The sequence below is a fragment of the Setaria viridis genome, chromosome 3, assembly GCF_005286985.2.
Source record: "Setaria viridis chromosome 3, Setaria_viridis_v4.0, whole genome shotgun sequence".
In the NCBI taxonomy this organism is placed as follows: domain Eukaryota; kingdom Viridiplantae; phylum Streptophyta; class Magnoliopsida; order Poales; family Poaceae; genus Setaria; species Setaria viridis.
The window spans coordinates 30944634-30971192 of record NC_048265.2 but is presented as its reverse complement, the minus strand read 5'-3'; the positions used below and the strand labels follow the sequence as shown (position 1 = coordinate 30971192).

Below are 26559 nucleotides of genomic sequence, written 5' to 3'. Positions count from 1 at the left end.
CGGACTCGTTCGGGTCCACAAGACAAATATCCGCCTCAGGCGCAGATTGGAGGATCAGGGTGCTGATCTCGTGGGTCCCCCTATCGACATCAACATAAATGCGCCATGGCTCTGGCATGCAGAAAGGGGGTGGCACCCCCAATGTAACCTGTCACGAATACCCATGCGCGACCGTGCGGCACGAGCTACAGTGGCCGCAGCTCCCTCTGATTTGCCACAGGGTACTCATGGCCCGCGCCGAACGGCACAGGAGGGTGTTCTGCTTGTTCTCGCGCCCCACGCTCCTGATGACAGGGACGCGACATCCGCGTCTCATGGGTGATCAGCAGGGTAACAGAATTGGCCATCCTCCCCGGAGGGCACAGATGCCAAGGCTGAACATCATCATCGTGCTCGGCGGCGACGGCGACCGGGGAGATCATCGACAGGATCTGGAAGAAACCGCCCTCCCTCGACGGACGCGCTGACAGGGGCCGGAGGTCGGAGCGAGGAGCGGCGGCCCTGGGTCCCTCTCCTTATGTTATTTTTTACTTAGCTTATCTCTTTCACTTCTCCTCATGCCTGGCTTATTTGTAACCCCGAGCTCCCCCTTGCGCTATAAAAGGAGGACCGGGGGTCCTAAGACAGGGGACTCTCTCAAGCAAACATAACACACTCACACCCACTTGGAGCACCAGCACACTCTCAAGAGACCTGGGATCAGCTCCCTATCTCGCACTCCTGTAACCCCTACTACAGACCCCTGCGTGGGTAACACGAGTAGCCCCGATACTGGACGTAGGGCGTTCCTTTGCCCAAACCAATCTAACCCCGCGTCTCCCACGCCACCATCCGAAGCCTTACGCGCATAAAAGAAATTTACTAGTCTAAGTCTTGATCCGCAAATCTCGACAACGACATCCCTCGCCAAGAGGTGCACTCTGAGCAGTTTTCTAGACTTAGCGTTGTAGCGCCTAGCGGCTGAGTTGACTGTTTCACCCAGCTTTGACCAAGATTTTTGGACAGGTTCGGATTCGATTTGGACCTGGGTTAGTGTAACAAAGTTGGAACACTCGAGGGACTACAACTTTTATTAAGAGCCTGACTTGAGTTTAGATATGAAATCATGAGATAACTGGTTGCAAACTTTGAGGGTTTATAGGGTTCTTTAGTACTCTGGTTTTGATTCCTATTTTTGACTTCCTCCCACTCCAAATTAGTCAAAGTGCCTTTAACAAAAGTTGTTTGAAATTAAAAGTTTGCATATAAATCTCAAGTTTTATTTTAAACTCCAAAAAGAGCTTCTTAGAGTTAAAATGGTCATTTCACCTCTTTACTTAGTGATTAACCACTGGTTTATATTTAAAAGCACATAATTTAGGTAGAGTTGTTACAGCCTACCCCCCTTAAAAGAATCTCGCCTCGAGATTCAAGTGCAGAAAGGAACTAGTGTGGCCGGTGCAACGTACCTCTCTAATCGAAAAGAAAGCCGCGGAAGTTAGTGTTGAGATACTCTTCCGTTTCCCACGTCGCTTCGTCCTCCGTATGGTTACTCCACTGAATTTTATACATTTTTACCATTTGCCTACGAGTATGTCTTTCCTTCCGGTCGAGGATCTTAACAGGATATTCCTTGTATGATAAATCGAGTTCGATCTCCAATTCTTCTGGGGTAATAATTTCAGTTAGAACCTGTTGATGCCAGATTTTGACACGTATGAAATCGACGTCAGGAAAGGAAGAAATTAGGAGATGTGGCAAGACACAGAGGTCACGGTTGGAAATCGGCCTATTGGTGCTATAGTTGAGGATCGGCTGATTGCCCTTCGAGGGTGGAACTCCGCCTCGCCCGACCCCCGAGTCCTAGGGTCGGATGCGCCCGACCCTCCGAGGGTGGAACTTCGCCTCGCCCGACCCCGAGTCCTGGGGTCGGATGCGCCCGACCCTCCGAGGGTGGAACTTCGCCTCGCCCGACCCCGAGTCCTGGGGTCGGATGCGCCCGACCCTCTGAGGGTGGAACTTCGCCTCGCCCGACCCCGAGTCCTGGGGTCGGAGGCACCCGACCCTTCGGGGGTGGAACTCCACCTCGCCCGACCTTAGGTCCTAGGATCGGAGTAGTCAGAGCCCCCGACATGTAGGCTAAGCTTGGCTTGTAGTAGTCCCGAGTGTCGGGTAGTCGTAATGCTGCTTGAGTACTCGGCTGTCCTTTGTTGATGGAGTTGGTAGAAATCGGCCGATTAGGAGGCTGGAGCAATTGGGCCGGTATGGGCTTAAAGTGGACTATGAAGATAAAGAGGGAGTCAGCCCATGAGAGCATGATGATCAACTCGAGTACGAATCTTACTTGTAAATATTTGTTTTTGTTTAAAATTAGAGATAGAGTTCTAGTCGGTTAAGAAATCGTTTGTAACAGGCTATAAATAGCCACCTTCATAGATCTGTAATCACCACCAAAGCAATACAATAAACTACTTTTTCCTCGCACTTACTTTCGAGCAGGTGACTTTGCTAATACTTTTCTTCTTTTTTCACGAGTTCATACGGGTTGGCGGGGCTGCATCAACTTGATCTCCGACCGATTCTGTAAGTTCCGTTTATCGAGTAATATCTAAGCTTTAACTTCGGGCGCATCATTGTCGTTTCGTTTAGATTTATTCATTAGTTATCGATATTCACTAGAATCCTAGGTCTTGCCTGATGTTCTAGTTTTATCACCAGTTATCCAGCTAGGAATTGGAACTTTCGGCTTTCTTGTACTTCATTATTCAATCTATTGTTTTATGCATAGCCGATTTAGATCTATTCCTAGTGTTGTTACTGTAGCGTTGTTTAGATTACTCTAGCAGTTTTCTTGTACTATGGGATTCTCCCGAATCAAACAGAATAAGTACGGGTTGGTTATAAATAGAAAAGGTACCCGTCATCACTGGTGCACCTTTCGGAAGTTCAGCAAGGGTGGTGAAGTTCAGCCTGCCTTGTCGGACCTGAACCCTCGGCTTCTTCCCCTTGTTGCCCAGTGCATTTCTCTGACCGGGTCATTGATTCTTGTTGCAGGGGCAGTCCTTGGCAAAGTATCCTGGATTCCCGTAGGTGAAACAGCGGTTTCCAGTAACTAGGCACGGCGGCATAGGGAGAGCAGGTTGGGGCCCTGGCGGCTAGAATCCAGGGAAACGAGGTGCTGCCTGCGGTGGAGGTCGAGCAACCTATCTCCCAGGATATGCGGGCCTACGAGACGCTTGTGAGGGAACCATTCTGTATTTCTGGGCAGGTGGGCCAGGTGCTAGCATTGGAGCCTTCCGCTTCATGTCGGCCTTGAGGGCCTTCATGCAATCTTCCTGGGAAATTGCCAGGTTCACCAGTTCATTGTAGGAATCCACCTTGATGGGATTCAGCCTTTCCTTGAGCTCCAGACTCAAGCCTCTGCGAAAGCGGTCCCTCTTCTTCTCATCGGAGTCCGCATGGTAGCCTGCACAGTGACACAGGTCATTGAAAGCCTGCGCATAGTGCAGGACATCGCGGCCTCCCCGGGTGAGAGCTAGGAACTCATTGAGCTTGCGCTCCAGGAGACCCTCAGGGATGTGATGGCACCTGAATGCCGTCTTGAACTCCTCCCAGCCGACGACGTGGTCAGCCGGCTGCATGGTGTGGCAGTGATCCCACCACAGGAGGGCAGAACCACGCAACTGCTGCGCGACGAACTGAACCTTGTTCTCATCCGGGCAATGGGTGGTGAGGAGGGAGAACTTGGACTCGATAGCACGAATCCAGGCGTCAGCGTCAAGCGGGTCCTCCGTCTTATAGAACAGAGGAGGCTGGGTTCCCAGAAAGTCCTCGTAGCGAGCAACATGAGGTTGTTGATGGGCTCTTCCTCCCTGGGGCTGTTGCTTCCCCTGAGTGATGTGCCTCAGCTGCTCAATTTGAGCCGCCAAGATCGCCTCGAGGGTGGTTGGAGGCGGAGGTGGGGGAGGCACCTCGCTGCCACTGGGAATAGAGCCGGAGCGTGTGCGATGCGCCATCTGCAAGATTCACCTTTCCATTAGTCACATAACCCCAAAAGCTTGTTTAACCATAAGGAAACATTATGTGCGGAAATGTTAAACGCTAGTCTTGCCGATGGTGCAAAAACAGCAATTAAAACTTCCATTGAGTAGGTGCATATCTCTTCTTCGAAGTGTACAAGGTTCTCATCTTTATTTGAGAGTTAGAACACATCGTACACAACCACTTTCATTTTACACTTGTTGACCGAAAAAGAAGGAAAATAGGTCGTTTAAACGTTCTAGCAAGCTGCTGTCCGGGTGGATTTTTCAGCAAGCTGAGCAGTGGGGTTTTGGCTCTAACAAGCGTTTGGCAGATCTGAAGGAGCTGAAAATTCATGAGTAGTTAGAACAGAAGTTTTCGCACAACTTTGGTATTCAAACTTTGGCTCAAAAACGAGTGGAGATAGGGGTAAAACTGAGGAGAAACAGTCATTGTAGTTCTGCCGTAATTTTTCAGACATTACACTAAATGGTAGGAACGGCAAACCCTACATAGGATCAGTTTTTTTACATCCTAATACTCAACTCAAGCTAATCTATTACATCACTAGCCAAAATATCGGTCGCCGAGGAGTACAACAAAAGAGAACCGCTCAACAACAAGCCAACATATCTAGAAGTCGTCGAGGTTGCCCACGGAGGCAAAGCTAAGGACAGGAGAGTGAGTGTCGCCAACTTGAGGCTGCGGAGAGGCCTCCTCAAAGTCCATACTCAAAAATCCCTCGATCTCCCCGGGCTCCTCCTCCTGGGCCATCGGCTCATCGTATTGCATCTCTAAAGCATGAATGGCATTAAGCTCATCGTGGTGCTCTTGCAGGTGCTCATTGGCGTTCGCCAGCTCCATGTTCACATCATAGAACTGGTCGGCCAACATCTCCATATTGTGCTCCATATCCACTATCTCCTCCTCCAAACGAGTGATCTTGTCCTGCATCTCAGAAATCTAGACATCCTTCTGTACTAGCTCAAGTGACTGGTCCACCATGCCACTCTGCACGGTAGAGAGGCCAACCTGGTTGGCCACTGCCATCCCAATCACCATGGCCATCGCTCGGCTCTGCATCTCAACCATCCTATAGAACACATTCAGGCAACGAGCTGAAACAAAGATCGTGCGATGTGGATCCATAACACCGAGCAAGTCCATGTGCTCCATACAATCCAACCAGTCTGGGTCTCTCGTATCCCGGGTAGAGAACAACCCAATCGGGTCCAACACGATCTCCTGAGGGTGTGCCTGGTAGAACCGTGTCAGGGTCTGCAAGGCTGCAAACTCCTAGGTGTCCTGTAGCGTGTGTCCCTCGGCCACAACCTCCAAAAGTGGCCACTGTGGCTGATTCAGAGGCGGGGGCACCCGCACGTGCACGCGACTCCGAGGAATCCCGTGGTCCTGGTACGCACGTCCCGCGTAAACCGGCGGTGACGGGTACCCAAAGGAGCGCAGGGTGTCCCACAGTACGGCTGGAAAACCCTCGTAGTGAAGGCACCTCGAGTAGGTGGTGCCATCTGTACTAACTGCAACGTGCACGGGCTGAGCCATCTGTAACCAAAGGACAAGTGAGAAACGGAGTTAACACTCGGAAATCAAAACAGATTTCTGGCAGTTAGAGAAAAGCTCATAACTCAGCAAGTATTCATCTAAAATTTCTCAACTTTTACCAGCATGTTCTTTAGATTGTGTGTAACAAGTTTGGTATTCAAAGGTAGGGCTAGAACAGGACCTAACAAGGTGATAATCTCAGATTTCCATTAAGTGTACATGCTGGAATTTTCAAACCCGAGCTAAAGTAAACTGAACAGAACTTAAAAAACAGAGACCTAATGAAGCTGAAATTTTACCACCAAGTTCTTTATTAAGTTCTGAAAACCTTTGCTTAAGGGACTCCTAGCAGAAAAAGTCCTTAGGGTGATCGAAACAGTAGGATTCCAACTGGTGTGCACTCAGGGCTAACAGCCAACAAGGGGTCACAAAACTAATCACAACTCTCAACTCAAGTGGTAGCACTTTGCAAAAAAATTTCAGCAGTTTAATTGGGAGATTTAAAACAAATTTATTATATAAATTTTCTAGAGTTATCATATGGAACAACCTGAAAGATTTTATTAAAACGTGCATGGCAGAAAAAGGACAGCTAGACAATCCTTAGCGCGGTGCATTTCCTTTTTTGACACACACGAGCTTGGTTTTATTTCTTTAGGTTGCGATTTTTATTTCTTAATGCATGCACGTCCTAGTCATCCTCACAACCAAAAATAATCGCCAAAAATCTTTGGACTTACGTGGTTAGTGCCGGTGGCAAGGCAACAATACGACTCTCACTATAATAACTAACCGAGTTGCTAGGCATCGTTTCGCACGTAACGTAGTTAGTGTATCTGCAAAAAAACACATCACAGCTTGAACCTTCCGTGCCAGAACTCACAAAAGCATCCACAATCATTACCGTTCACTATAGAAACGGCACCCATGTGTTTAACGCTGCATGGACAGTGCAACAACCGTGGAAATAGGTTCCCTTGAATAGAACCATATAACCCTTCGCATGCTCGTGATGCGGAATCATGCACACGTATAATAAACGTGGGCGAACAACCGTGACGATAGGCTCACTGGAATCGAACCGTACCATCCTTTGCATGAATTAACATACGGAACCTGCGCACATATAATAGACGTGAGCGAAACAACCGTGATGATAGGCTCGTTGGAATCGAATTCCTATCACCCTTCGCATACTCGCGATGTGGAACTCGGCACACGTATGATAAGCATGGCGACAATTGCTGGAAGTCAGAAGATAACCAATAATTATTAGCCACCTTAAAAGACCCAAAATTCCCCTAGGGCTTCTCGTACTAAACTCATCCTTAACGAACTTACGAATTTTTCAACTCGTTTCTTGCAATTTTTAGTCAGAAAAAGTGTTTTAAGGTTTGTTGTTCTCCGTACCGTGCTTCGAGCTCTGATGCCAGCTGTGGCGGAACCACCCAAATTAACCTGACTAAAATGCATATAAGTCGCCTGAGACGCGATTATGCACTTTAAGCAAGTCAACCTGATCGACCATCGGATTTCATCTGATGAACCACTTACACAGGATCGAGAAGCATCGCTCACACGAAGGTGAGTAGCACAGAAATTACAACATCCCATCACATTAACTTATTTCCACAATTTATTACATCAGAGTTTCTAAAATTCAAACTAGTTGCAAGGTTCGAAAAGTCGAATAAAACAAGCGGAAGCTAAATGTCGATACATGATATCACGATGAAGCCGATCATGACATCACCTGAAAAGATTAAGCCACAACAAGGCTGAGCAACTAATACTCAGCAAGACTGACCTGTTGGGTAACTATTTTACCAAGACCTAGATATGCTAGGCTTTTCTGGCTTTGGGTTTGCTTTGCCAAAAGCATCTACAATCGGTCCTTACTTTCAATATTTTAGCTCAAGTTCTGCGTTCTTTAACCAGTCTAGTTAGCAACTTATACTAAGCAAGCATAGTTTCCAAGCAGTTAAAGAACAATCATCAACTTAATCTCATCATCATATTCCATCGGTACTCAGTGCAGAATAGCGATCAAGTAGGGGTCGCTTCATTTGTTAACCATGCATGGCGGACCTAATCTCACGACATCCGCGCACCACGAGGGGTCGCTTCATTTGTCAGCCATCCCCATCGATCCCTTAGGCACGAGTCAGGGCCAACTGCCTTTGGCATGCAATGCTCCATAATCCTAGCCTCTGCCGTACTATGACCGCACTTGCACCCACATGATGCACCATGGGAACGACGTTCCAAGGACAGCCGGGGGAGTATGCCACGCCCCAATTCAATCAGGTACTAGGTTTCCCCATCCCATACTATGAGATTAGTACTTTCAAACACTTGATCATGAATGCCGACACGTTTCGACCTTAGTCCAATTTCATTTAGACAGACGGGGCAAACCACCAAGTATCGAACATAAGCCCGACCTCGTCCATCGTCCTTATAGTTGCAACATAAATAAAACATTCAACTCCTATAACTCGTGAGTGACAGGAAATCACTCGACTTTTACCGGAACCTATTAAGCATTGCAACTACTCGACCTTAGCAACTAGTATTCAAACAAGGTACTAAGTTCATGCATCTACGGTTTCAATCAACTCCTACCAACATAAATGCACAATCATAAGCATCAACAATTTACATAAAGTAAACAGGGAATTCATGCACCGAGGCTTGCCTTCAGAAAAAGTTAGCGGGTCCTCGGGGTCTTGATCCGGTTCGGGCTCGCCTTCCAAGTGGTGAAGCTCCGCAGCGGGGTCTTCCTCCGGTGCCGGGTGGAGCTCATAGGTTTCGTCGGCGAGATTTGCTTCTATACGACATGCACATGCAAGAGTTTAGTTGTACTCGCACGTTTACTTAACGATACAAGGCATGGCTTAAAGACAAGGAATTGCAACAACCACATTCACTTCGATGAGGTTTAACTTTCTTTTAACTTCAAACGAATGTGGTCGGTTTAAACTTGAGTTCGAGTTTGATGGCGATTGTGTACATATATTGTTTCTTACAATTTAGAGTTGCATAAAGAGAGTGAAAGGTCGTGTTTGGGTGGTTCAAGTGCATTAGGAGAGTTACTTTCTTTTGAATGTTTTTATGTACCACTTTCAATTTCCACTTATTTATCGTATTAGGATTTGTGCTTTTATTTTATTCCTTTAGGTTGATTAATTAACCAAAATGACTTCATAACCAAACAGTAGCTAAAGGTACTCGGAAAATTACAGCACCTCACTTAAGCCATCACTAAGTTACTGTATAATTTTTGGGGCCATTGGATGACTCAAAAAGGAATTACATGCATTTCATTATTAAAGGTAGCATGAGCTTAACTTTTTCTATCTCCGAAATTACAGTGCAACAGAGGGTGAAATTTAACCAGTATGTTAAGGGTATGTTACATGAGCTTTGGTGAATTGTTCATGATTTTTGGAGAAGGGCAACTATTTTCTCTATTTTCCTTTTAATTAAACATGCTTAACAAGGAAGGTGTTTTTCTTTCTGATTTGCACAACAACTTATATTTTTCGTGCAAACTACACAGCAAAACAAACTCAACCCAACTAGTTTCATATTTTTTTGAGCTCTGGATCAAAACTTATGCAAAAAGGAAGATTTAACCTTAGATTCCCAAATTAAAGTTAAGAAAGTGACTTCAATTGCTAGACCAGAGCCCTAACCATTTTTCTGAGCTTCTACACATAGAAACAAGCATCACATAGTTGGTTTTACATTTTTCTCACTATTCTTCTATTTATTAGGATTTAAAAGGCCTAAACCATGTTTAAAAGCATAGGATATTAACTACAACAGTAACATGGGCAAACTTATTTTTCTTAGCAACTATATAGAGCAAGGATTCCAACAAAAGTGGTTTGGAATTTTTATGATGTTTCTACAATTTACTGGGCATTTACAAAGTTTAACTATTTTTTGGCCTATATTTAAAATAAAAAGCAAAGGCAAACTTGCAAGCTACCCCCTGAGTCTATGGGTTAACTACGCAGTTGTCTCTGAGTTTTGCACCCAGGCCCCTGGAAAGAATGGGGAAGACGCAATGTCGTCCCCGGGGGTGCGCGCGGCGACGGTGAGGAAATCCCTGGTGGTTTGCCAGCGGGGATAGGGCAACAAGTTGCCGGAGGAGCGCAGGGGCTCACCTAAGCTCGGTTTGGTAGGGTTGGGGCGATGAAGATGGCCAGCGGGGGTCGGAACGCGGTGGCGGCAGTAGAGCTTGGCGAGCGGCGGTGCAGGAGGCGTTCCGGCACACCGGTGGCGTTGGGGAGGCCACGGGCTGCTCGGAGACGTGTGCGGAGGGGTGGCGAACCGGGTGGAGAGGTCGTCAGAGTGAGGGGTGGCTCGGAGGTGTGAGCTCCATGGGAGCCTAGTGGCGGCGCAGAGGAGAAAGCACAGGCGCGGTTGCAAGCAGTGGCAAAGGGTGGCGTTGACATCGAGCGTGACCCTTTTATAGGGCAGCGGTGGAGTGGAGGGTCGAGGCGGGGCTCCGGTGGCAGGAGGATAAGGCCAGGGAGCGCCGGGTGTGCGGGCGAGGCGGCCATTGTCCAGCGGCGCCATTGGGCAGGGGAGGTGGAGCTCTAGGCGTTCTCCTGCCTCGATTGGCCTCGGGCGGAGCATGCCGTGTGCCTCCGGTCTGTCGGGCGGGCGAAGCGAAGGGCCACTACGGGGGTTGGGCGAGTGGGCGGAGGCGCGGGACGTCATCGGCGTGGCGGCTTCTCCGGCAGGCAAGCGAAGCGTGGGTTGGGCGGAGCAGATACGCGGTAGGGGGAAGGCACGCGCGCGGCTGGCGGTTGGCCAGCCCGACGTTCGCCCCGTCCTGTCGCAGGCACAGGTTGGGCGCCGTGGCTTGCCCTGTCACTGTCTCACCGTGGATAGGGTGCCGGCGAACTGCCGGTGGCTGGCGGCCACGCGGCACGCGGCGCGCGGGCATCGAGGTTGCTTCGGGTAGTTAGCCCGACCAGCTTTGGGAGCTCCTTTCTCAACATTTTGCAACTCAACTTTCAAAACTCTTTTAAGCAAACTTGTTCAACCCTGGATGTAGTTCAAACTTGGTTTAAGGTGCTTGTTTAGATTGTGAAAGGATTTGGAGATATCTCGAGCCAAAGTTGCCAATAATGTGTAATTTCACACTTAGTTAAATTCGGCCGGAGAGGGTGAAGTTTCAGGAACTTAGCTATGTTTGAGTCGACTTTAGAGCAGCTTCTAAGTCAAATTAGACCAAAGTGTTATTAAAGGAGTTGCTCTCCAGACTGAGGACTTCAGCTTCTATTTAGGGTATTTCTTAAGTTTAGTTCAGAAATTTGGAGGAACGCCCTCGCCAAGAGGTGTACTCTGAGTAGTTTTCCAGACTTGGCGTTGTAGCGCCCAGCGGCTGACTTGACTGTTTTACCCAGCTTTGACCAAGATTTTTGGATAGGTTCGGATTCGATTTGGACCTGGGTCAGTGTAATAAAGTTGGAACACAATCGAGGGACTACAACTTCTATTAAGAGCCTGACTTGAGTTTAGATATGAAATTGTGAGATAACCGGTTGCAAAGTTGGAGGAAACTTGAATTCCAGATCTTAGGTGGTTTATAGGGTTCTTTAGTACTCCGGTTTTGATTCCTATTTTTGACTTCCTCCTACTCCGAATTAGTCAAAGTGCCTTTAACAAAAGTTGTTTGAAATTAAAAGTTTTACAACTCTTATTCGGGGAAAAATTTAAGTTTGCATATAAAATCTCAAGTTTTATTTTAAACTCCAAAAAGAGCTTCTTAGGGTTAAAATGGTCATTTCACCTCTTTAATTAGTGATTAACCACTGGTTTCTTTTTAAAAGCACTTAATTTAGGTAGAGTTGTTACAACTACAAAGAAGAGGCAGAAGAAGCCGAAGGAGAAGCAACAAGAGCCCAAGAAAGCTTACAAGATGACTGATGCGGAGATCGACATGCAAGTGGATGCTAATGTTAAAGCTCACTTCGTACGTAAGCCTCCCGTGAAGGAAGATCCACAAGTTGATAAGGCTAAATTGCGGGCTTTCATTAAAAAATATCTACAAAGCCAGAGAAACCAATGCTATCTGACTACGACCGCTCAATAACAAAGTCTTTCAAAAGAAGAAAAGAGGGTCAAGTATTCCACAGCTCGGAACCTAATCCAACCAATCGATTGCCCCACTCTAGGTGCTTTCGGAGTTTGATCAGAACCTGCTTATATTCATCAAAGATACAAATCTCACCGCAACTCTAATTCGAGGGGAGGATCACATCACAAACCACCCTAGGGCTGGTAAATGGAAATTTGAGTTAGGAAAAGAGCTTGTGTGGCCATAGTTGACGGAGACGAAGATGTACAAATTGCACCAATAGTACATGGAGGCTTCAACCAACGGTTTACTCATGCTCGAAGTTCAGATTGGAGATGTTTCCATGGGGATGTCATTATAAATGTGCGCTCGAGGAACTTTATTTCCTTTACAATCAAGACGCACTTGACAAATCACTCATTAGTTCCAAGGTTCTATAAGTGTTTCATTTTCTCTAACCTCAAAATCCCCGCTCTAGTCATTGTGCGACGTCTTATCTCCTATTCTATTTTTTATCATGCAGGATGGAGATTCAAGCTTGCTGGAGGAAAGGACACTATGACATCGGCTTCATGGACCCGGATGTTATAAACGAGGAAACTGCAAGAGATAAACCAAATCAGACCTTGAAGAATATATATAATTTCTTATACAAGCAACATTACAAGAAATACATACTTCTGCCGTACAACTTCAAGTGAGTGTATTTTCCATCTCTTTTCTTTTTTGAACTAGCAATTAAAAATAAGACTAACTAGCTTTGACTATGCATATATGTACAACTTCCATTGGATACTCCTTATTATCGTTCTTGATCGAAGCGCGGTCTATATACTGGACTCTTTGAGGAGACCAAGAGATCAATACTCCAACCTCATAGTCATGCTTAACAAAGTATGAGCTCGCTTCCGTCAACATCACTTAGGTGAATTCAAGGAGGAACTTGTTGTCAAGCCACCATTCCCGGTATGTATTGAATTTGCACATCTCGTGTCACTTCCGTTAACACAACAAATATTTCATAACTTTTTTTGCCATATATATAGTGTTTGAGATAGGATCCGGGGAATAATTTATGCAGATACTACATATGTGAGTTTATCCATGGCTTTGTAAGTCCCAAGCATGTGACCGACCAGGAACTTAGAGTACGTAGACAAAATTCTTAACAATATATTAGTTCCAATTATATAGAACCATTGATCTAATATAATAACATGTGCCAATGACGCAGATGATGCACATGAAGGAAGCACTCCTCGAGATGGAAAAAATCATGGCAATTCAAAAATAACTCTGTGGATTTATTCTAGACGAGGTAGTAAATCCAGCGGGAAAGTTCCATAATGATGGATCAAATCTGCATCACCATTAGGACTCGGGTTCAGAATAGTTGATCCAAATGTTGAACTTGAAAAGTTGATACAATGTAATATTATTCATATATATATGTATGCACAAGACTTGTCTATATATAATATTATCTCAAATGTAATATTATAAATCAAATACAACTTTATATATATTAGTGTATTAGAACTTCTTTAAACAAATACTAAATACTAATATATAATAAAGAAACAGAAAAGGAAATCAGAAAAGAAAAGGGCCTAAGTACCGGTTCGTAATTACTAAATTGGTCTCGACCACACGCGATGTGGCAGCCAATTTAGTACTTGTCGGTGTACCCCACCGGTACTATAGACCCCCCTTTAGTACATGTTATTTGACCTGGTACTAAAAGACCCCCTTTAGTGGTCCTTTAATATAGATATAGTAGTACCTGTTGCACAATCGGTACTAAAGGGAGGTTTGGGACCGGTACTAAAGGGGATTCCTCAGCAGTGCTGTCTTTAAGGATTAGAAAAAAACATTTTGTGTTTGGATTGACAAGTACATTTCCAAAACCATTTGTATGAGACGTATTTCCCTATGGCCCTTCATGAATGTATAAGCACGCTGAGATGAGTATCCGTTACGACCCAGATGTATCTCCAAATATTCCTCTTGCAAATACCTTTTCATTTTTAATATAAATGTAATATAATAAGTAGGGGCTTGTTCTTCGGATTCTTTTTTTAAAATGAACGGCACAGAAGACTGCCAAACTGTGAGCATCTTTTTTCATGCAGGATGTCGAGTCGGTCTGCCATGCTACCGTGCCCATCAATCATAGACCATCACCTTAATAACAGTTTTACTATATGGTCAGCCCTGTCCTCTTTACGGGCTTGAACCACTCCGACTACACATATCTCATCGTATTTCAAGAAGAGTTGTTACTGTTTCACATCTGTTCTTGTAGTTGTCTATGCTCTTCCTTTACTTTTGTGTATGTATAATCTGCATGTACATCTGCAAATTTCACAATGCAACTTTATTCATTCCATGCTTTGTCATATCCTCTTACATGCAATTCAAGTTGATATTTCATCTTATTCATGGTACGAAAATAAAGGGAAACTACACAACAGTTCCATTTTTAGGCATGGGTTTGCCATGCAAGAAGCGCCGAAACAGTATGAGCGCCTGTTTTGGACGGTGGAGAGGAACTTCATGCCCCGCCCCTCGAATGGTCACCAAGGTCAGCCCCTTGTACACTTGGCTCCATCCACCAACCTATTCAACGCAATCACGCAAAGAACAACACAAGCACAATTGTTAACATGGATCTTGTGTGATGTCTACATACTGTAGAGGATCTACAAGGTGTATATGATTGTCGTAAGTATACTTGACTAATTTATTAGTCCTTCATAACTAATTTAGAAATAATATAGTGCGTCCATCGGTTTCATATCAGAGAGGTAGGCTGGAAGGAATGAAGCTGACCTCTTTTTTATCATACCACGGGTACCAACTAACGACAGTGGGAAGGCCCAGAGCATCGATGGAGTATCTTGTTGCTGTCAAAGGGACTACTGAGTCTGTATCTCCACTGGAAATAAACAAAAGATCAACCATTTTATTAATTTTACAGCCAAGATGATCAACCAAATGACATATTTGATGGTGTGCATAATGGGAAAAACTTCAGGCTTCTAATTATAATTTCCTGCCATTGCATTTTGCTATCAACATCTTACATGATCCAGGACAAAGAAAAAAGAAAATAGGGCAAAGTAAAATAAAATGTTGATTTGAGTAGCTGAAGTCAAATGCAGTTTTAAGTCACTTTCCAACTTTTTTCTGGCTATAAAGCAGTTTTCTTGATGACAAGTCGATAGTGGCACTGAATTCTACCAAAGGAAAACGTATATTTAATTGACCGAATTTTGGTGCAGTGTACATGACTACAAAGTTGGCAAAGGATAGTAGTCCATTAGTGACCTGCTGCTATTCCACAATTCCACTCGAGAAAATGACTATTCAATCTGGAGAATACTTTTTACATATGACACATTGCATGTTAGTTTGTATTCTTTGCACGATTGAACTCACTGTACCTACTAAGACGATAATCATTGAGTCAGTGCAATGCACGTGAGTCATGAACTGACTTCAATCCCTGGCTGCTTGCGTGCACATCTCCCATGATTCAGAAGTTTCGGTCAGGCCCTTAAGCGGAGAAGCGAGATCTTGTCAAAGACTATTTAGGACAACAGGGACGACCCAACGATTCTCAGTAGTAGTCAAGAGAATATATAAAATGAATCTGATAACGTCGTGGATTATATAGTCCCAAATATTGAACTGGTTCCAAAATTACAGTATGATTTTGTCGTACAAATTTAATTTATGAGCAGATATATGCGTGATAATATAATCGGCTGCAATGACAAGAGGTACAAGAAGTTTGGACAACTCTGTCTAGCAAGCAGTGGAGCTCTAAGTATTCACTGTGATGCATGGAAATTAATATAATGTGCGGTACTATATGCGTAAGGAAATCAGGGTGCAAAGAACCTGTAGACCCATATCCTCAGGCCAGCTGCAATAAGCTCCTTGTAGATCGGAAGCATGGATCTTGGTGAATCTCCCCAGTTGGTGTTGATGATGCCACTGCGGGTCATTGAGCAACACGTATACATGAGCACAACCACAAGAACCACAAACTTGCCACTACTTAATAGAATAACACCCTTTTGCAGTGATTATTGCAGGTTCATAATCAAAGTATGTAACAATCTGAATACCACTACTTAAAAAGAATAACGCCCTTTTGCAATCAACCTATTCAAATTATCACCACCGAAAACAACAGACCAGTGTTACTGAATAAGTTTGGAGCCTATTCTTCATGTGGCCATCATGCACAAACCTGCAGGTCGTCCAAGTGTAGTTTATGCCGGTGACGTTGGCGTGGAGAGCCCGTTGCACCTCCGGCCGGTTGTAGTACACCGTGGAGTGCATTTCGGTGCATGGGTCATAAGATCCCCTCATCCAGGGCTGCCGTGTACACAGCCGAGAAATCGATCAGCAGACAAAAAAAAACAAGAAAGGGAAAACAAAGGTGCCACAAAGCGTACGTTGCAAACTTTGCCAGCAAAACTCCCAGCTTAACTTGTTTAATTTCCAAGTCCAAGGGACGTTCGGATAGCAAAAGCAGCGTTGCTTAAATTTACACGAGAAAAAGAAGCTGAGAAAGAGAGTTCAGAGATGGGGACTTGGGAAGATATAATAACTAGCTACTATACTCACGTAATGCCCCTTGAGCCTCCAGTTCTTCCTCGCCGTCGTCGACGATGACGTCTGGTTGCATGTGGGCGTGTAGATGCTGTAAGGGTCGATGTCGCCCTGCTCCACCGTCGCCGCATCGTACGCGGCGTCGCACGGTGGAGACGTGTGCTCGATGTCGTGGTGCACTGTGGAGACGCAGGTGGCCTTCAGCCGCCGGTACGTGGCGTCGGAGATGAGCCCGTGGTTCCACCACGACTCGAACGTGCCCACCTGGTCGTGGTAGTCGTCCGTCACGGCGTTCCCGACCTGGAACGGGGTCTCAGGTCACTGTATAATGACTTTCTGGAATAAAATCACTTTCAGTATGGATGAATGCACGAGATCAGTACCATGAAGCCTTTGATGTTTATCTGAGGTTTGCTGACTCCTTTGTTTTTCCGGTAGACCAGCTGGGACAGCTCGGGAACGTAATGCCCTGTCAATTTTAGACAATTTTGCGATTTACTGCAGCGAAAGTAGAAATCCAGCAAACTGAACAGGATAGCACAAATCAATGGAGAAAAACGAGTATGCATTACCCGCGTAGCTCTCCCCGGCAATGTAGAAATCGCGGTACTTGTATTGTGGGAACCTCTCGAACCATCTCACCAGAAAGGTGTAAGAATCATGTGCTGCGTGCAAAAGTTTTGCAAAACGTCAAAGCCATGGAACAAACCGCAAGCGAGACAGCGCCAAAGGACGAACCTGTTCTCCTGTCTCCGGAGTTGTAGAGGTCTGAGGTGGTGTTGGTGTACGAGAATCCCACGCCGGCCGGCGAGTCCAAGAACAGGATGTTCGCCGCTGCAGCCGTTCACAGATTCACAGTTCAACGTCATCCTCACTAGTCACGCCGACAAAAGCCGCCGGTGAAACAAACAAGCGCGTACCACTGTTCCACCGGTATTTGTTGAGGAAGAGCGTCGCGCCGCCCGGCCGGATGCGGAACGCGCCGAGCTCCTCCGACGCTCCGTACGCCACCGACGAGCACCCTGGCCCGCCGTTCAGCCACAGCACGAGCGGCGCCGGCTGGGACGCGGCAGGCACTTCCTGGAGCCAATAGAACAGTGCTCGCCCTGCGCGCCCGTCGACGGTGACATACCCAGAGTACATCGGGAAATCCACGACCGGCTGCCCGGGCAGCCGGCCGATGCGGCCTGCTTCATGGCCGATGGCCGTGGCCGCCGCCGTTGGCCGGAGCTGGCATGCCCATGCCAGAAGCACAGCCACAAGTACTGGAGCTACATGGAAACGACCGGCCATGGTGCCGGTTCTTGGATCAAAATCTCCTACCTCTTCTTGGGGCAATTTGATCATGAATTAGAAAACAATCTGTATAGTTCAATTCATTTTATGCTTAACACTGGTAGTATAAATAGAGGAGTTGAGCCAGACTGAAAATATCGGAACAGATACGGTTTGGCCCACACGCTTTCAAGAACGTTACCTTCCTTTTCCAAATTTCAGTTCGCTGGACAAATCTGACTACGACAAGAAAATGGTGAGCCAGATTGTGAAATTATTGAAACTGATACGGATGAAGATTGTGACATTATCACAACAGTTTCAGGATGGTCATAACAAGCGGCTATAAGAAATCCAAACACACTCGTGCATGTACTTTGCTTGAAATTATGTAAAAGAATGTACTTGGTTGAATGACACTACCACAGAAACAGTCAAAATCGACGAAATACAACAGACGGATGCTAAACCTTCTTGCAACAAACGTGAATTTGTGCGGTGAAAAACCATTCATCATAATTCAATATTGCAGGCGGATGGATCTTTTTGCTAAAATTTCTGAGAGTGTATTGCCTCACCGGAAATGGTTCTGTTTAAAAGGGTTTTTATTGCATCATCAAATACAATTTCTTATTTAAAACCACTATAAATTGTACGAAGTGATTACATGCCATTTATATAGAACCTATTTTTAATATATCCCTATATATCATTAAACATTTTCCTTTTTTCTCTCGTTTTGCATAATCCTTATCTCTATACATAATAGTAAAGTATTCAGAATATTTATTTAAACATTATGTCCTACTACTTAATTTGGAATTTACAGCATATTTGTGTGCAGTCTATTGGTTTATCTCTTGTTTTTGAGAAATTTCCTTTAGTGATGTTGCATTAGATATATTTGCCTTCTTTTCTTCTCTTGTCAGTGGTTGTGATGCCCAAATTCTTTAACTCTGTGGCAACCTGGTAATAATAAAATAATAATTGAAGGGCCTTGTTTGACTGTTTATTTTTTCTGAATTGAAATCGTTAAACAAACTAATGCTCTTGATACTAATGCAAACTAATTTTGTTGGTTCATGATAGGAACAAATGGTAGCCGTCATGACTGAACAAAATTTCTTGCCACGTTGTCTGAACAAAACTAATGCACAAGTCTTGCCATCAACAAAATTTCTTTAAAATGTTGGCCTTAAGACCTCAGCACCTAAGAGGAGCGCTACATCCGTTGTTGATACACAAGTACAAAAACTCAAGGCTGAAGTTGAGGCTAAGAAGCAGGGTTATGCAGCACTTAGAGGTCAAATTGAGGACCAACAGAATGAATTGGAAGTCTTGAAGTTAAAGGTGCAAGAATCTGAAGCATCAAGGCAGAAGCAGTTAGAAGAGATCGAAAGTTTGAAATAAGAAGAGGAGACCAATGCCATTCTTTGCCATTTGTTATGCCTCAACAAAGAGTAGGTCCTTCCTTAACTCCATACAGATTCATGTGGTCGAATCATTTGCTACCCGAACAACTCTGTACAAAATCCATTTTGCTACCTGGACCTGAGACTTGGCATTTTTATTTTTGCTACCCGGCTGCTGGCTGGATTGAAACTATGCGTCTTTATTGTGCTACCTGGTTGGACAATTCATTTGCAACTTGCTTGGACGTATGTGACTTGTTGTAACCTATCTGGAACCTTAATCCGTGAGTCCAGCGACTTGCTGTTTTTCGGAGAAGTGGTGAATATGTTGTGTTGTCAGTTACTTGGTCATTGCTGGAATGAATGTGTTGGGTTGTGCTTGGTTGTAATGAATGAGCTGAGCTGTGTTTGGTTGTGATGTGTGTTGTGATGGAAATGTGCTTTGATGTGTATATGGGGTAGGCCCACTCGGGAACTAAGCCTGGAATGGCTAAGGCCCAAGTGGAGACTAGGTTGGTAATCGACAAATAAAAATTGGGCTTTGTTTTGGCCCACTATAAGTCGGGTCTTAGTGCAAAAGAAATACCAGCTTTAAAATGGGGTAAAAAAGTAAGATATTTGAAAATGAAAAGGACCCACAAATGAACAAGTGATGACAGCACATTTGCTTGAAGGCGTCCTTAGGTGGTTCCGCGCTGGGATTGATTCTTGACGGTTTGCTTATGTTCGAGGTCATGATCTAGTGCGGTTTCTACACGAGATTATGGTTTGCTGGCAGATTCCAACATCAAGAGTTTTTAAGTAAATAAAAGATGTTAATGACAGTTGCTGCACAAAGACCAAACAAGTTTGAAGCAGGATATAGAAGTTCTTTCTAGTTTTTTTAGTCTTCTAATTTTCTATCTTGTTTTATAAGCTTCTCAAGTTTGAGACTTGGACCCTAAGAACTCTTGCAACTCTTGCAAGTTATATACGTTCACTTGTGGATATAGAGGTCAGATTTCTATCCATTATAAAAAAATATTCTGAACATCCCCAAATTTTCACGGTGGGACCACCACACTAAGGGGATGTTGGGATACTAGATGCTAGCAGTGTCACATCGGATGTTCGGATGCTAATTAGGAGGACTAAACATGAGCTAATTATAAAACTAATTGCAGAACCCTGTGCTAATTCACGAGACTGTGCTAATTCACGAGACGAATCTATTAAGCCTAATTAATCCGTCATTAGCAAATGGTTACTGTAGCACAACATTGTCAAATCATGGACCAATTAGGCTTAATAAATTCGTCTCGCAAATTAGACTTCATCTGTGCAATTAGTTTTGTAATTAGCCTATATTTAATACTCCTAATTAGTATCCAAACATCCGATGTGACATGTGCTAAATTTTAGTAGGGTGTATCCAAACACCCCTAATGCATTGGCCACAAGGGGCCAAAACTAACACTAATGCGCCGTAGTCTTATGATCCAACAAGATTGTCCAGACTTTACGGGACCAGTTATCTATCTCATCCTCTTAACTGTTATAACAACTAAACTAAAAAAACAGACAGGAACTGCATCTCTTCGTGCGTGCTTCTTTTTCTTCCATTTTTCTGCTTGTGCACATTTGGCATACATTGGAAAACTTAACTACTGGAACCCTAAGCATACAACACAAATATGCCTAATGTGTTATTTCACCTTATTTGTGCCATCTCGAATAAATCACTAGTAGAGAATTGGCTTTCGATCCGACCCCTTTTGTCCCGGTTTAAAGTTGGCCCGGGACAAAAGGGGGTGCGCCGGGGTGGGGAAAATTGGAGGGGAGCATTACTCCCGGTTGGTAATTCCAACCGGGACTAAAGGCCCCCCTTTAGTCCCGGTTGCAACGGCTAGCTGGGGGGCGTCGGTGGCGGGACCCTTTTATCCCGGTTGGATCCTCACCCTTTTATCCCGGTTGGAGGCACCAACCGGGATAAAAAGGTTAGTCCCCGGTTGGTGCCTCCAACCGGGATAAAAGGGTTCACCTTTTATCCCGGTTGGAGGATCCAACCGGGACTAAACTTCCAACCGGGGGACAAAAGGTGTTTCCTTTTGTCCCGGTTGGAGTTTTTAACCGGGATAAAAACTCATCCCCCACTATATCCCGAGACAGAGATTTTCTTCTTCCTCCAGCCCGAGCCAGTCCAGCACATTGATAGAGAGCTGAGCTTCACCTACTCTCCGGTGGTGCCAAAGCAAGGGAAGTGCTGCCCGAAGTTTTTTCCCTCATTTTCGTGGGAATTTGACTCAGCCAACACAAGTGTTGCGAAGGTTTGCTACTTCATCCTCGTGTTATGCTTTGATTTATGCTTTGGAGATGGAAAGATTATTTGCTACAATGTGATGATGAAGTAGAAAAATGGAGAGGTATTTTGAGCTAGAATGTGAGGGAGATTGATGTGTCATATATAGTATGCATTATTTCAGTGTTTAAAAATGATGCTACCTTGTCTAGACGGTTTATCTTATCAAATTCAATATGGTTTTTTAAATCCATATACTTGTTGAACTTGCATACCGTGTTCATTTCGGCGAGAATGTTCTCCGCCGAGCAGCAACGTATGTCAAGAAGGAGGTTCGATTCTATGAGAAAGAGTGGATACGGACATCGTGACCGTGTCCTCTTTTTCGTAGCATCTAACCTCTTTCATGACGAAGTGCGGTGCCGTCCAGCTGAGGACATCCTCGCGAAATGAACACAGTCTTCAAGTTCAACAACTTCTGCAGTGGTAATGAAAAAAATTTTGTACATAGATGACTTCTGCTACTTGTTGAACTTGCATACCGTGTTTATTTCTGCTAAGATGTTCTCCGCCGGGTAGCAACGTATGTCAAGAAGGAGGTTCGATTCTACGAGAAAGAGTGGATACGGACATCGTGACCGTGTCCCCTTTTCCGTAGCATCTAACCTCTTTCATGATGAAGTGCGGTGCCGCCCAGCTGAGGACATCCTCGCGACATGAACACGGTCTTCAAGTTCAACAACTTCTGTAGTGGTAAGGAAAGAATTTTTGTACATAGATGACTTCTGCTACTTGTTGAACTTGCATACCGTGTTCATCTCGCCGAGGATGTTCTCCGCCAAGCAGCAACGTATGTCAAGAAGGAGGTTCGATTCTACGAGAAAGAGTGGATACGGACATCGTGACCATGTCCCCTTTTCCGTAGCATCTAACCTCTTTCATGACGAAGTGCGGTGCCGCCCAGTTGAGGACATCCTCGCGAGATGATCACGGTCTTCAAGTTGAACAACTTATGCAGTGTTAAGATAATAATTTTTGTACATAGATGGCTTCTGCTACTGGAGGAAGTGGTGATGGTGGGGGCGATCGTGGTTCCTATTATGGCAAGGTTCCAATCATAGTTGGCCCTCAGCATAAGCTGAAGAAAAAGAGCGCGCTGGAAAAAGCAATGTTTCGTTATTTGCAGCAACGCCATGAAGAAGCTGTTGCCGCGGGTCAGGAACCTCCTTTTGGTGGTCGTTATGCTCCACCCTCAGTCCCGGGTATTTCACGTCCACTTAGTACTACCGTTTCAGGCGGCACAAGTAAACCTAAGGATGAGGTTGGGTCAACGGAACCTTCGTCTTCACCGTCCAAGGATGCTTAAAGTCCTCCGTGATAATAACCAGTGGATGGCTTGTTGTATTGTATCATATTGTTTGGGACTTTAATTTAAATATGTGTATTTGGATCTTCATGTTGTTGTATTGTACCATGTTGTTTGGATCTTTAATCGATTTTCACGCGTAATCCATTGTCAAGTGTAATCCATTTTCATGCGTAATACGATGCAGATGGACCGGCAATGGATGTATAATGCAGACAGGCGGAGCAAGGCGTTTATTGATGGCTTGCATTATTTTCTCGAAGTGGCAAAAGCGAACAAGCCAGAGAATGGGTTCGTATGTTGTCCATGCTTCCAATGCAATAACAGGAAGGAGTATTCAAAGGATTCCTGGGGGACTATTCACAGCCACTTGTTTAAATACGGTTTCATGCCTAACTATTTGGTTTGGACCAAGCACGGTGAACTAGGGGTTGTAATGGAAGATGGCGAGGAGGAGGAGGAAGATGACACCATTCCGGACTGGGTTGCAGGCCAAGCTTTTGCAGGTACTACAATGGGCGAGGCTGATGAAGATGAGTTTGCAGAAAATGACCCTACTGATGACCTTGGTCAGGTGATACGAGATGCATACAGAGATTGCGAAACTGAGAAGGAAGCAGCAAAGTTGCAGCGCATGATAGATGATCACCAAAAATTTTTGTACCCAGGTTGCCAGCAGGGCCATAAAGAACTAGGTACGACACTAGAATTTGTGCAATGGAAGGCAAAAAATGGTGTGTCCGATAAGGCATTTCAGGGGATGTTGAACATTGTCAAGAAGATTCTCCCCGAGAATAATGAATTACCGTCCACAACATATGAAGCTAAACAGATTATTTGCCCTCTCGGATTGGATGTTCAGAAGATACACGCATGCCCTAATGACTGTATCCTCTATCGTGGTGATGAATACAAGAAATTGGATGCTTGTCCCGTCTGCGAAGCCCTGCGGTATAAGATCAGGCGAGATGATCCTGGTGATGTCGAGGGGCAGTCTCCCAAGAAGAGAGTTCCCGCGAAGGTGATGTGGTATTTCCCTATAATACCACGCTTGAAGCGCTTGTTCAGGAACAAGGCGAATGCTAAGTTGATGCGATGGCACAAAGAAGACCGTAAGGAAGATGAGATGCTGAGACACCCCGCAGATGGTGCACAGTGGAGATCAATTGATAGAACATTCCCAGACTTTGAAAGTGAAGCAAGGAACATAAGGTTTGGTTTAAGCACTGATGGATTCAATCCATTCGGTGAGTTGAGTAGTGGTCATAGTACTTGGCCTGTGACCCTTTGTATGTTCAACCTTCCTCCTTGGCTGTGCATGAAGCGGAAGTTCATTATGATGCCGGCGCTTATCCAAGGCCCAAAACAACCCGGCAACGACATTGACGTGTACCTAAGGCCGTTGGTTGATGACCTTTTACAGCTCTGGAAGGAAGAAGGTGTACGTGTGTGGGATGAGGATAGACAAGAGATCTTTAATCTACGAGCACTGTTGTTTGTAACCATCAACGATTGACCTGCATTGAGTAACCTTTCAGGACAGACAAATAAGGGATATCGGGCATGCACCCACTGTTTAGACGACACAGACAGCATGTACTTGAAGCACTGTAAGAAGGTCGTCTATATGGGTCATCGTCGATTTCTCCCTGCTCACCACCAGCTGAGAAAGAGCGGGATGCATTTCAAAGGGACGCTAGACCATCGTAAAAAACCTGCACACCGTAATGGAAAGCGTGTGTTCGAGATGATGAAGGATGTATATGTAGTCTTCGGAAAGAGACTTGGTAGCCAACCTGTTCCGAACGACGATAACGGACATGCACCCATGTGGAAGAAAAAGTCAATATTTTGGGAGCTACCTTATTGGGAAATCCTAGAGGTTCGCAACGCCATAGACGTGATGCACCTGACGAAGAATCTTTGCGTGAACGTGCTAGGCTTCATGGGTGTTTATGGAACCTCAAAAGATACATTGGAAGCACGACAGGACCTGAAAGCCATGGGGCAACGAGATGACCTACATCCGGAAAAGAGAGATAATGGACAGCACTACTTACGTCCTGCCAGTTACACTCTCAGCAAGGAAGAGAAGGATAGCATGTTTGAATGCTTGAATAGTATGAAGGTCCCGTCTGGGTACTCCTCGAATATAAAGGGAATAATAAATATGAAACAAAAGAAGTTTACAAATCTCAAGGCTCATGACTGCCACATGTTGATGACCCAGTTGCTTCCGGTTGCACTGAGGGGTGTTTTACCAGAAAATGTCCGGTTGCCGCTCGTAAAGCTATGCACGTTTCTCAATGCGATTTCGCAGAAGGCAATCGATCCATCCAAGCTATCAAAGCTACAGAACGATGTGGGGCAATGTCTTGTCAGTTTTGAGTTGTTATTTCCACCATCCTTCTTCAATATTATGACGCACTTACTGGTTCACCTAGTAAAAGAGATTGGTATTCTCGGACCTGTATACCTGCACAATATGTGGCCTTTCGAGAGGTTCATGGCAGTCCTAAAAAACTATGTTCTTAATCGTGCCCGTCCAGAAGGAAGCATCAACAAGGGATGTGGAACAGAGGAGGTGATCGAGTTTTGTGTTGATTTTATTGATTCAATTGACTTGATTGGGGTTCCAACTTCACGCCACGAGGGGAGGCTCCGAGGAATGGGCACCCTTGGAAGGAAATCAAGTTTGAGCAATGATACTGATTGGTTCGACAAGGCACACTACACTGTTCTACAACAGTCATCATTTGTGTCTCCGTATATCGAGCAGCACAAGCAGATGGTAGCTTCCAAAAACCCGACCAAATCCGATGCTTGGCTTACCCGTCATCACATGGAAACTTTTCCCTCCTGGTTGCGCCAACAACTTATGGGTAACTCTGAGATTCACCCACAGCTTGCCTGGTTAGCCAGGGGACCTGCTACCACAATCGTCAAATTCCAAGGCTATGAGATAAATGATTACACATTTTACACGAGAGCACAGGACCAGAAAAGCACGAACCAGAATAGTGGTGTCCGCATAGATGCCATGGACAGAAATAATAGCAAGGAGTCGTATTATGGTTTCATACAGGAGATATGGGAACTCGAATACGGACCGCTGTACATCCCTCTATTTCTTTGCAATTGGGTGAAGCTAACTGCCGTCACCAAAGATCAGTACGGAATGACAATAGTAGATCTGAGCAAGACTGGATACAGTGATGACCCATTCGTACTTGCCAATGATGTGCATCAGGTGTTCTATGTGAAGGACATGTGCAGCAAACCCAAGAGGAATCCAGAAGAGACATGGGAGCCAAAGTGCCACATAGTTCTTCCAGGTAAAAGAAAAATCGTGGGAGTCGAGGATAAAACAGACCAATCAGATGATTATGATCAGTTTGATGGCATGCCTCCATTCGCCGTTGAAGTTGATCCAAGCATCCTGCTATCCAAAGAAGAGGCTCCGTACTTACGCCGCGATCATGATCAAGGAACTTTCGTGAAGAAGAAATTTTACAACGTTGTATTGTAATGCGTTAAATGTACATGACCTTTGTGTATTAATTGATACAATTTGTAATTTACCCTATGTATGATTTCATGTGTTATTAAATTTGTTAGGTGAAGATTTTTTAGATAAACATGAACATTGTTAACCACATACTAACATGGATTTTTCTGCGCATTCAAATAATTTAATTGAATAATTTCTTGATCACAGCAATGCAGTAAAATAAATATTTTACGGGCTAAATCAGTTGGTATAGAATTAATGATTACTTCATACTTATTGTCAATTTACTCGTTAATTAAATATATTTTTGCATGTACAAAATCTGTGAAGGTTTTGTTTTTCATCCTGAAATGCAGTGAAAAGGTAAAATAAAATCCATTTCCAAAAAATAGGCGGGAGAAGAAAAATAGGAAAAAAGACCTTTTTTCTCGG

The 26559-nt window shown here is 44.8% G+C and overlaps 1 protein-coding gene across 2 annotated transcripts; it reads right to left on the bottom strand.

The window, feature by feature from the left end:
• Window positions 1-14021: 14021 nt before the first annotated feature.
• LOC117850057 (serine carboxypeptidase 2) lies at window positions 14022-18091 on the bottom strand. Of its 2 annotated transcripts, none has more exons than XM_034731836.2 (9): window positions 17206-18087; window positions 17024-17119; window positions 16858-16950; window positions 16669-16754; window positions 16301-16585; window positions 15921-16048; window positions 15566-15661; window positions 14492-14597; window positions 14022-14278 (listed from the first exon to the last, which is right to left on the bottom strand). In XM_034731836.2, exons 1-9 carry the CDS (start codon window positions 17630-17632, stop codon window positions 14123-14125), a joined length of 1473 nt encoding a protein of 490 aa, XP_034587727.1. In that variant the 5' UTR covers window positions 17633-18087; the 3' UTR covers window positions 14022-14122. The 2 variants fall into 2 exon arrangements, 1 of the variants encoding a protein (XP_034587727.1); XR_004639172.2 differs by having other exon boundaries at window positions 14244-14278; window positions 15106-15661; window positions 17206-18091.
• Between the last annotated feature and the right edge of the window lie 8468 nt (window positions 18092-26559).